Below are 11,280 nucleotides of genomic sequence, written 5' to 3'. Positions count from 1 at the left end.
CTGCTCTGGCCTCAGACCCTATCACTGGTGGCTACTGGGGTCCCCAAGGGACCTCCCCCAGGACAGAGCACTAAGAGGAGAAACAAAAGGAGGTCTTTTCTGCAAAGCTTAGGCTGAGGAGCCTTTCCTCACCAGTTGTGTATTTAGCAACTAAGTAGCCATGGTCAGGGCAGGCCCACCCCAGCCCGTGTCCAAACTGGGGCTTCCTGGATTCCTGGAAAACCGACTTCCCTCCTGCAACTGGACAAGCTAGGGAGCTCCCACACGAGGGGGAGGGAGAGGCAAGACCGGGTGCTGAGAAAGACAGTCTGGGCATAGCAAAAAAAAAAAAAAAAAAAAGCACGAAAAATAATGTGTTTGAGGAACACGATTCAAACCAGTTTCTAATTCTTACAGGGGAAAAAGGGGGGAGGGGAGCAAGGAGAAAAGAAAAAGTAGGAGAAAGAGGAATCGGGGAGCGACGACATGAAGGGGTTTCCTTAATATTGTGGCCGGGTTCCGAAATGAATGAAGAGATAGTCCATTGAAAAGGGTTGAATGCCATGACAACTAGCAACAACCTTAGATTTATTCCAAACAGTTAGGACACATTGAAAGAGAGCGTCAATCATGTATTATTTCGCCACTGAAATAAATGCAAAAACCGAGCCGGGACAAAGGCTTCCAACGGGAGCGGGACATTTGTCTACATTTCGCTTATTGTCCGCAGCTTAGCAATCGGTTTGTATTTGTGTTTGCCCGGGTCCGACCACCCAGGACGTGCCGACGAGGGGCTCGCTCCACCCTGGGCCATTGTCACCCGCGTCACATACTGGGGGCGAGTCAGCTAGGGCTGCAGAAAGCCGCCGAGCGGCTCGGAGCGGCGCCCTCACCGGGCGCTGGCAACCCAGGGTGGAGGGGGCGCCGCGGCAGCCCCCACAGCTGCGCGCAAGGAGGACTTGGGCCTCGCGCTGCGCTCGGCCTGCACCAGGCGGCCCGAGCTGGGAGTATGGGGAAGCAGAGACCGGGACCCCCGCTGGCGACCTTCTCTGCCCTCGTAGCGCCTAGGCCGAGCTCTTTCCTGGCCCTCCTTTTGGGCGAACACGCATCAGGTAGCAAACCTCCCCTCCCCAGTTTTAAACTGCACGGAGGAGCGGTGAGCAGCTTTTTCCTCCCCGCTCGGAGGAGGGCTGCCCCAGGAACATTCAGCTCCTGGACTGAGGCTAGGTTGCCACGTTCGCCCCAACCTAAAACTTCGAGCCTGGGGCGCGTCCTCCAGACGCAGCCCGGAGGTCCCAAAGAGAGAGGAAATGGAAGAGCTTGCCGTGGGGAGGATAACTTGGGAGAAAGCACTGCACCACCAGCCCACCCTCCGACCCGTACCCGTGGCTTCCTAGGTCTTCGCCCGGGTGGTGGCACAACCCCCCCCACCCCTGCCGCAATCCCGCCCTCCCCTTCCCGCCGCCCCACCTTTCGAGGCAGCCTGGAGGGGAGGAGTCGGAGAGGAAGGGATCATAGAGGCCCGAGAAGAGTGGAGCGGCTGCCCTTCGCTCAGCTCGCTTGGAGAAAGCGGCCAGCCCGAGGCCCGGGGCGACAGGGATGAGTCCGAACCCGGGCGAGTTGGAGCTCCGCGCACGCCCGCCCAGCAGAAAGTGAACTGCGCGTCCCTCTCAGCCGCGAAGAAAGCGGGGATGTGGGGGAGCGGAGGGAAGGAAATAAAGGAGTCCTTAGCAAATAAAGCAAGGCTGGAGGGGGCTGGAAGGGGGCTGGAGAGCTCGCGGTGGCCCTGACCGGCGGGGAGCAGGGCGCTCTGCTAGGGTCTCCAGCTCTTTTGCGGTTAACTAGAATCAATTACTTGCCTTGTCATTTCTAGTACTCATCCTTAAGCCTCAACCAAAATATTGACCTAGGAGGCTTACAGGAGTTGGGTTCTTGCCATTTGAACCGGATCTTGTTTGGGGAACTAACAGCGATGCGAAGGAGAGATTTCCGCGGCTCAGCAACCCCCCCTTTCCAAAAGCGCCACAAATCGCCAATTTCCCGGCTTGGGGGGCGGGGGTGGAACCGGTGAATGGTAAAGAGGAGTTTTCTTCCTCCCTCAGTCTGTTTTGTTTTCTGCTCTCCCCCCTTAAGATGCAATTTGTTAAAACGGCCCTTTCAAGAGCTTGGACTCTCGAGCGACGCGGTGGTCCTTTGTATGTAAATACTGGGTAAAAAAAAAAAAAAAGGCTCGGCCGGTCTTTGCAATTAATTGACACGTTACACCTCTCATCTCGCTCTAGAGGGCCGTTGGCTGGGAGCGCGGAGCTCCCCAAAACCCACAATTTCACATCTGCAAATACTGTCTTCATCCACTTGACTCCCAAGACCCGCCCACACGTGGCCAACCTTCGCGTTTTTAATGTCTCTTCCCCCTTTTTCCACCCTTCCCTCGCTCCCTCTCTCTCTCCCCTCCTCCCTCGTCCCCTTTCCCTCCCTCCCGCGTTCCCCCCTCCCTCCTCCCCAGGTTCGTGAGTGGAGCCCAGCCTTATATGGACTGATCGCTCGGGCAATGGCCCATTTTTTCCTCGCCACCAGCCGCCACCGCGCGCCGAGCGGCCGCCGGAGCCCGCGCTGACGCCGCCTTGGCACCGCTCCTGGAGTTGCGAACCGGCCGGGCGCGCGCCCAGCTCCTGCGCCCACCGCCGCGGGCTTCCGCAGGAGACCAGGCTGGGTTGGGTTTCATTCCTTCCCCTCCCTTTCCCCACCACTTCTTTCTCTCTTCCTCTTTCTAAAATAATAATTATCCCAATAATTAAGGCCCATCCCCCTCCCCTCCCCGTCCCTCCCCCACCCCTCCCCCGCCCGCGGGGCTGGGGAGCGCCACGAATTGACCAAGTGCAGGCACAACTTTGCGGCATAAATTGCGGGGTCCCGAACCATGTCGCTGACCAACACAAAGACGGGATTTTCGGTCAAGGACATCTTGGACCTGCCGGACACTAACGACGAGGAGGGCTCGGTGGCCGAGGGGCCGGAGGAGGAGAACGAGGGGCCGGAGACTGCCAAGAGGGCCGGGCCGCTGGGGCAGGGCGCCCTGGACGCGGTGCAGAGCCTGCCCCTGAAGAGCTCCTTCTACGACAGCAGCGACAACCCATACACGCGCTGGCTGGCCAGCACCGAAGGCCTGCAGTACTCCCGTAAGTAGCGAATCTGTCGCTGCGGCGGCGACCGCCCGGTTCCTGCGGGGCAGGATGCGGGCGCCCAAGGGGAGGAAGCCCGCAGGCGCGCAGGTCCGCGGGACCCGGGGAGGTTTGCAGCACTCGTGCTCTGTCTTCTCCTCCTCTAGCCTCCCGTCCCTGCAAAAGACTTGGTCTCAGATATTTCCCCCCAACGTGAGTAATTAAGGAGGAAGCAGGGAAGGGAAACCGGGCTGGCTGCAGATGTCACCCGTGTGTGATGGTTCCGGCCAGGCCCTGGAGCTCCCGCCAGGGAGGGATTGGCCTGGGACCTGGCGTTGGCCAGCGAGCCTGGTCCGGCCGCGAGAGAGGGTGGGGGAGGCTCGGGGGTGGCTTGGGTATAAGTAGCTCACCCTGCCCCCTGCGCGATCATAGAGGACGCTTTGTGTGGTGCGGGGGTGTCGGAAAAGCCCGTGAGCAAAAGCGAAAGCCCCCAAAAACCTGCCTTAAATGGCCTAGCCGATCAATGCTGGGATTGTGGAGTTTTTCTTTTAAAAATCTGTCCACGTCTCTCCAGAGAGGAAACAACTTAAGGGGGCCGGAGCCCTTAACCCACGAGGATCTCCCACGCGCCCCTCCCCGCCCAAATCCACACCCACATCGTGCGAACCCCCAGAACCGCTAACCCGGGACCCCACTCCCACGGGTTATGCTCTTTCCTCAGGGAGACCTGGGCGCTTCCCAGGGCGTGGAGCGCGGCCGGACCGCTGTGCCCAGGGCCAGGGCGCACGGAGGATCCGTGGTGCCAGCCCGGCCCGGGCTGCGCTCGGCCTCCAGGCGCTCAAGCGCTTCTCTCCCCCGCAGTGCACGGGCTGGCTGCCGGCGCGCCCCCTCAGGACTCAAGCGCCAAGTCCCCAGAGCCCTCGGCCGACGAGTCACCGGACAATGACAAGGAGACCCCGGGCAGTGGAGGGGACGCAGGCAAAAAGCGGAAGCGGCGCGTGCTGTTCTCCAAGGCGCAGACCTACGAGCTGGAGCGGCGCTTCCGGCAGCAGCGGTACCTGTCGGCGCCCGAGCGCGAGCACCTGGCCAGCCTCATCCGCCTCACGCCCACGCAGGTCAAGATCTGGTTCCAGAACCACCGCTATAAGATGAAGCGAGCGCGGGCCGAGAAAGGTATGGAGGTGACGCCCCTGCCCTCGCCGCGCCGGGTGGCCGTGCCCGTCTTGGTCAGAGACGGCAAACCGTGCCACGCGCTCAAAGCCCAGGACCTGGCCGCCGCCACCTTCCAGGCAGGCATCCCCTTTTCGGCCTACAGCGCGCAGTCGCTGCAGCACATGCAGTACAACGCCCAGTACAGCTCGGCCAGCACCCCTCAGTACCCGACCGCACATCCGCTGGTCCAGGCCCAGCAGTGGACTTGGTGAGCACCGCCCCTGAGACTGCGGCCCAGGCCAGGCCCACCCGGCGGCGGCGGCGGCGAGGAGGACTGGTCCTTGGTGGTTATTATTATCATTATACTATTATCGGAGAATCGGTGGCTCCATTGAAGAGGCGCCGCCGTGAGGTTCCATCCACCGACTCCGTTCCGTCTCGCTGTCCTCTGAACCTTTGGAGGGGATGAGCTCTGAGCCGTGTTTACAGATGTGTTTGCGCAGCTTCGCTTCTTGCCTCTCCGGGGGGAGCAAACCACCCCAGCGTTAACGGCGTCATCACTTGAGAACGAGAAAAAGACCAACCCCTCAGCCCGCTTTCGTGAATTTTGTAAAATATGTTTGTGTGAGTAGCGATATTGTCAGCCGTCTTCTAAAGCAAGTGGAGAACACTTTAAAAAAATATAGAGAATTTCTTCTTTTTTTAATGAGAAATTGCTAAATATTTATGGCCATGTAAACGTTCCGACTGCTGGTGGCAGATTTTGCTTTGGGTTGTAAATATCGGTGGTGAATGTTGCCAGAATGACTTTCTGGAGGGGCCTGTCCCCCTCCGGGCCCAACTCCCTGCTGTGTCCTTTGTTTTGGTTTGGTTATGTTTGGGTTATCCCCGTTTTCTTCTCTTTTTTTATTTTGTTCGGTGCAAACTTTTTTCAAATATGAAAATGGAAAAAATGTGTAGGCAAGAAGCCCCCCACCCGCGCCCCATTTTCCGGGTCCTGAGGCCGGAACTTGGAGCTCAGCCGTTCAGCACGGCTCCCCAAGAGCGCCGGGCGCTGAAAGCTTTCGATTTTTTAAATAAGAATTTTAATAAAAATCCTGTGTTTAAAAAAGCAAACCAAGAAGCCCAGCCCTCCGGTTTGTCTGACTGTCGCTCTGCAAGGCTGAAGGCCTGCGCCCAGGGCGGTATGGCCCCGCGCAGGCTTCCTCTCGGGGAGGGGAGACCGGTACAGGGCGCAGGAGGGGACCCTGACAGGCCTCCTCTGCTTGCACCGGAGCCAGAGCGCGCGGCCTGCAGTCCTCCCCTTTCCCCAGGGCGGCCTCCCCTTTCCGCTGCCGCGGTCTTCGGTCTTCGCCTGGGCTGCAGCGTTCAGGCCTCGTGTGCAAAAGTGACTTTGGCAAATGCTAAAGCAAGGAAAGCAAGCCCCCCTCGCTCGCCCAAATCTATGAGTGGCTCCTTCAGCCTGAGAAGCTGTTGAAGCCACTACACTCGATGACTTTCACTTTGTTACGTTTAATTTCCCTCTCGCTAAGAAGGGGCCTGGGGTGTTCGGTGAAGACCGGGCGGCTTTCTCTCTACTCCCCACGCTCTTTTCAAAATGTGTGGATGCGTGGAGGCCTGGGAGCCGCTGCTCAGCCTGTGCACGGGGGGGTGGGGGTGGTTTGGCGGTGGCCTTCAGGAGGGACAGACAAGGTCCTGGCGGCAGGGGAAGGAGGGATGGCTGCGTCCTCCTCGGAGCTCTTTGACCCGGGGAGGCAGAGAGAGCTCGTTTTAGGCGATCCCAGAGAATTCAGTCTCCCTCCGGCCCCCCATCCTTTCCTGCTTCCAGACTTCTCTCTGGGCTGGATCCCTGGCCTGGTCTGCTCCCGGCGCTGGGGGCAGGCGTTCCCCAAGTCGTTGGGGGTCGGGAAAGGGGACACGTTGGGAAGTAAACGTTGCAGGTGGGGTGGGTCGCGCCGGCCTCCAGGGCTGGGCTGGGGGAGCAGCAAGTGGGCAAAGAGCCCTACTTGGCCTACCCTGGAGGTTAGTTCCTTGCTTGTTTCTTGCTTGGTTCCCTCTTTCCTTCCTTCCCTCCTTCCTTCCTTCCTTCCTTCCTGCCCTCCCTCCCTCCCTCCCTCCTTCCTTCCTTCTTCCCTTCCTTCCTTCCTACCTTCTTTTTCTTCCTTCCTCCCTGTCTCCCTCCCTCCCTTCCTTCCTTCCCTCCCCTGTACAGCACTGATTCACTCCCACCCCAGTTGCTGGAGTAGGCTCCTGGGCCGAAGCTGGTGCACACCTGGCCACGGGGCAGCATCTCGGGAATGGCCAGGCTGGGGGTGGGGTGCATCGTTCACCCATCTCTGGGCTTTGCAAAAATACCCGCAGCTCAGAGCCCAGGGGCGCTCTGTGATGCCAAAAAGTCGGCCCGTTTGGAAATAGTATCTCTTCTTTCCTCTGGGGCAAGAGCCTCCACCAAGCCTGGGCGGGGGAATCAAGGAGGCCATGCAAAGGGAGCGTCCCAGCTGACTTTCAGCCCCCTCCAGTTGATGATCAGATTTAATTCAATATCTAAAGCAAACACGATTATCTGTGTGACCAAATCTGTGCGTCATAGCACTCAGCGCAGTGTGGCCAGGGAGGTGATTACACTTTATTCCCGCAATGCGCTCGGGCCCCTGGGTAGCGGAGGGCGGGGGAGGCAGTCTGATATCCCCCTAAAGGGCCTTCGCACCTCCAGGTTTGTCCCCAGTAATGCAGAGCTTTCCTAACTGCTGAAATGTCTCCCTTTGTTCTCTGCGCTAGCTTGGAAGTGTTTTAAGGTTGGGTTTTGCTGTTCGTAAAGGCCAGAGAATCCCTTCCCTCCTCAGTTGTCAGGTGCACAGAAATCTGATGCTAGAGCTGGGCTGGTAGCAACCACCCAACACCCCACTGTGGCTTCCCCGCACCCCCATCCTCTGGGAAAGAAGGTGGGGGTTCAGAGTCACTTGGAGTGAATTGTCACAGAGCCCGGGGCGCACACTGGAAGGCTCGCGTTGGTTTTGGTAATTCTGGGCCTCCAGGCCTTCCCAGGAGCTAAGAATAATCACAGGAGCCCTCCAGGCCCTCCTAAGGAAGGGAGAGTTGCAGAACACCCAAACTTTCGCAGTTTTCCTTGTTAGAGGGTGGAGGGCGCTTTGGAGCCGAGGAAGGCCAAGTCCGAAGGCTGCAGCCCGGGGTCTCTGCCTACCAGGCCTGGGGCTGGGTGGCGGGTGGGCCCAGAGCCCGCCTCTCTCTGTGCTGGGGACCCGGGGAGTCAATAAAAGCCCAAGGAGCCCTGTGTGGCCCTAACCCCAGCGCCCTGGGAGCGCACCCGGCGCCCGGTCCGCTTTGGCAGTCTATCTTCGCCCAATCTACAGCAGGCCGCACAAAACGGCACAATGGGCGAGCTGGGAGCCGGAGATGTTAGAGGCGTGCATATTAAAAAGGGACAGAGAAAGGTTGGCCAGGACAGAGAGGGGAAGAGGGAGAGGGGCTCGTTCGCCCCACCCCGCACCATTCAGCGCGCTTATCTCGGGCAGTGAATCCCGGAGTCAGGCAGAAGTCTCCTTGGGGTTTTGTTGGGCCTGTCACTGGGTCCCTTTGTCATCCGCGGACTCCATGCTGGATTCCATATGGCCAGCTGGGCCGAGGGAGCGCGAGGAGGGACCCGCACAAAACCCAAATTGTGTCCGGCTTTCAAACCCTGTATTGTTGTCTGTGAAAGGAAGACGCATTAAAAATTCGTGCTATATCTATTGGGGAGGAGGATGGAGGAGGGGAAAAAAGCCACCCCTGTCTTTGATGGCTTCAGAGGGCGCTTGCACCGCCTAGGCCCCGTGACACTCTGAAAGCTGGAGATCTCTCCCTCTTTCCTTCTCCTCTCCTCTCCTCTCATCCTCTCTCCTCCTCTTCTTTCCCCTCTTTTCCCCTCTTCCTTTCCCCTACCCAGGATTGGCGCCAATGCCCCCTGGTCTGGTCCGAGGTTCAGTGCGAGCACTTTGTAGCATCCTGGGATGTGAGAGCCCACGGCTGAGGTCTCCTACTCCAAAGCCCTCTTCCAAGCCATCCGAGCTCCGGAGGCCTCTCCAGGTGCCGGAGGCCTGGTTGATGCTGTGTCCTGTGTGCAGTTCCAGCCTCCAGAGTGAATGACGATCCAGTTTCCTCGGAGGATGCTCCCGAACTCCCCCAGGCTGAGCCTCACTTTCCCTTCCATGCCCCGAGGCAGTTCCAGAGGCAGAGGGCCCGGCTCAGTGCAGACCCAGCCTGACTGCAGCCGCAGCAGGGCCCAAAGCCACAGGCCCTGGCCCAGCCACCCCATCACCAACTCCAGGCAGCCAGGGGCCATCCTTGCTGTGCATGGTGCGGGGATCCTACTGGCGTCTTAGTGCCCCAGGAAACTGGTCCAGAAACTTCCTCCATGTTTAGGAGGGAGAAACTTCTAATTCCCAGTGACCCCTCCCTGTTTAGTTTGTAAAATTCAGTAACAGGGGTTCCAAGGCTTTTCCTATTTTGGCCCCCCAAGCCCTTCCTTGGTGGGGACTCAAACAGACTTGGGCCTTGCTTTGTACCCCGTTACAGCCAGGTCAAAATTCCCATAAGCAGCCTCCAAATAAACAACACCTGCCCAACAAGAGTTCCAGTGGACCTGGGGTGATAAAAACAAAACGAGATGTTTCCCTTGGACAAAGTCAGACCCCAATGCGCACCACTGAGTAGGTGGAAATTCCACCAAATCCAATACTTGGGGGCTCCCCCTCCTTTTCTCACTTAGCTCCGCTGTCATAATTAGTGGAATCAAGTGACCCGGTGAGAGTGGGGAGCCACCTTCTCCCCGCTCCCCACTCCAGCCAGGAAATGACTTATTTTCTTTACCTATTGACTGTTGGGCTTAGCGGAGACCTGGTGTGGATTTCTCGAGCCTTTTCAAGAGCCTGGTCATTGAAAAGCTAATCCAATATTTACCGAGAATAAGGACAGTTCTCAGACGTATTTATTAGGGCCACGGCTAAGTGATTTCTTGGACCGAAGACAAAAGGCCAGGGGAGGGCGTCCGGCCCGGCCCTGCCCCGGCGGGCGGGATCTCAGCACCCAGGACTCTAGCGAGGAGCTGAGCTCGCCTCTGGGCTTAAGTGGCGAGTGGATTAGATATTGTGCTGGGTGGTATTTCAGGAAATATGTACTTGTGGCTCCTGAGAGGCCAGGCGCAGTGACACTCTAAACCGTGTCGATATATCATCCTTTATCCAGGATCTGCAAATAAACCCCTGATCCCCTCGGCGCATTATAGCCGCCGCTATCTCGCCGAGGAAGCGATCTGAGTTTTATTGCTTTCACCGACGCCCCAACGCACACACACGCACGCACACACACACGCACCACACGCTCCCCTCTCCCACCCACTCTGGTTTCAAAGCTCTGTATTTCCCCTCCCGGGGCATCGTTATTGCTAGAGGAGAACAGGCCTCAGCGCCGCCATCCGAGTGAGCCCGGAAGCTCGTGGGACCGCGTCCCCTCCACGCGGCCCAGGCACAGAAGCCCCCGCGTCTTGCACGCCGCCGACGCCAGGGGGCGCCCGAGGCCAGCTCTGCATGCAGGCTTCGAGCCGGGATCCCCCGGGGCGACCCGCTACACCTCCGACTCGCGGCCCGGGGTCTGAGCCCGGCGAGGACGGAGGAAGAACCGGGGCGCAAGACCGGGTGGAGCCGCGAGTCGGGCCGCGGCTGGAGCGCTCGCAGGCACAGTGGACCCCGTCCGCGTTGTAATCCCCATCCCCAGCTAGGTGTCACCTGTCGACCCACCCGCGCGCTCGTCCCACTGAGGGCCAAACCTCAGCAAGCTGGTGCTGTGGCCAAGAGCGCGCTGGCCTGGGCGCCCGCATGGGGGTCACGGAGTGCACGGGGACCAGGGACGGGAGAGCGTGGCCCAGGTTTATGGGGGACTAGGAAGGTGGGACCCTCAACCTCAGCGCACCGCGGAGCCGAGGCGCAGCTTCTCCTGGTCATCCCCAAGTCCAACCCTGTCACGGGGTGAGTACAGCCCGGAAGCTTTGGAGAAAGCCCCGCGCTGGCCGGGCGCGGCCAACGTCTGCCCACCAGGGGGAGACGCCGCGCCCCGCGGGGCTGTGGGATCTGGGCCAGGGAGGGACGAAGCCCCCAGTGCCTCAGGGCGCCGCGCCCGGGCCGGAACGGGACCGCCCCTGGTGCCTCCTCCATCGCTCGCCCCAGACCCAGGCCTGAGGCTCCGGCTCGCTCGCGGTCCGAAGGATGCTGCTTCGATCCAGGCGCGGGGCGCGCGGCGCGGACCTCGGGCTCGGCTCCCACTTCGGGCGGCGCGGGCGCGGGCGAGGGCGCAGTGTACGCGCTGGCCGCGGGGTGGCGCGGTTGGATAAGGAGAGGCTGCGCGCGCGCCCGGCGAGCTCGCGGCTCGGGTCTAAGGACACTCTGCCAGAGACACAGGCCGAGCTCGGCCCCCTTCCCTTCCTCCTCACTGCCCACCACCGCCGCGAGGGGCCCCAGGCGCCCCTCCCGCCGCTCCCCGCGTGGGTTCTCATGTGCCGGTCACCCCACCAGCGGCCGCCAGCCACAGCGCCCGAAGCCCACCTTCTCCAGGCCGCTGCCTCCACCTGTGGCGCTTTTTCCTCTCTGGATAAAACGACGCGGTCCGCGGCCCCACGCCTGAGCACGACCACCCCCGCGCTCTCCGAGAACCTGCGGGGCGCAAGCCTCAGGCGGGCCACGGGGCTACCGGTTTCCGGTCCAGACCCGCAGCCGCGGGGAGCCCAGGGACGCCCCGTGTTGTGCAGAAGGGAGCCGCGGTGTCTTGGACATCCTCGAAGAGCTGCACACCCGGCCTCCGGGACCAGCAAGCGTCCTGTGGCGCTGGACGGGCTGCAGCAGTGGGCAGCGCCTGCCGCGGAGCCCCAGGTTCCATCCCGGGCGCAGCAAAATGAAAGGGAAGCAAGGAAAACGAAGGGGCAGGGGCCCTGGCATCACCT

The 11,280-nt window shown here is 60.5% G+C and overlaps 1 protein-coding gene across 1 annotated transcript; it reads left to right on the top strand.

The window, feature by feature from the left end:
* Positions 1-853: 853 nt before the first annotated feature.
* Positions 854-5,372, top strand: Nkx2-2 (NK2 homeobox 2). Its single transcript, XM_005380954.1, has 3 exons — positions 854-1,091; positions 2,486-3,158; positions 4,002-5,372. Exons 2-3 carry the CDS (start codon positions 2,900-2,902, stop codon positions 4,562-4,564), a joined length of 822 nt encoding a protein of 273 aa, XP_005381011.1. The 5' UTR covers positions 854-1,091; positions 2,486-2,899; the 3' UTR covers positions 4,565-5,372.
* Positions 5,373-11,280: the final 5,908 nt, after the last annotated feature.

Source organism: Chinchilla lanigera, unplaced genomic scaffold (assembly GCF_000276665.1).
Source record: "Chinchilla lanigera isolate Chin_1 unplaced genomic scaffold, ChiLan1.0 scaffold00014, whole genome shotgun sequence".
NCBI lineage: Eukaryota > Metazoa > Chordata > Mammalia > Rodentia > Chinchillidae > Chinchilla > Chinchilla lanigera.
Note: the sequence above shows the minus strand (reverse complement) of the source record. Positions and strands in the feature narration are given on the sequence as shown.

Coding starts and splice junctions, on each gene's coding strand:
- Nkx2-2 (XM_005380954.1), top strand. CDS start 2,900: ATGTCGCTGACCAACACAAAGACGGGATTTTCGGTCAAGGACATCTTG. Junction 3,159..4,001: donor CGAAGGCCTGCAGTACTCCC/GTAAGTAGCGAA, acceptor TCTCCCCCGCAG/TGCACGGGCTGGCTGCCGGC.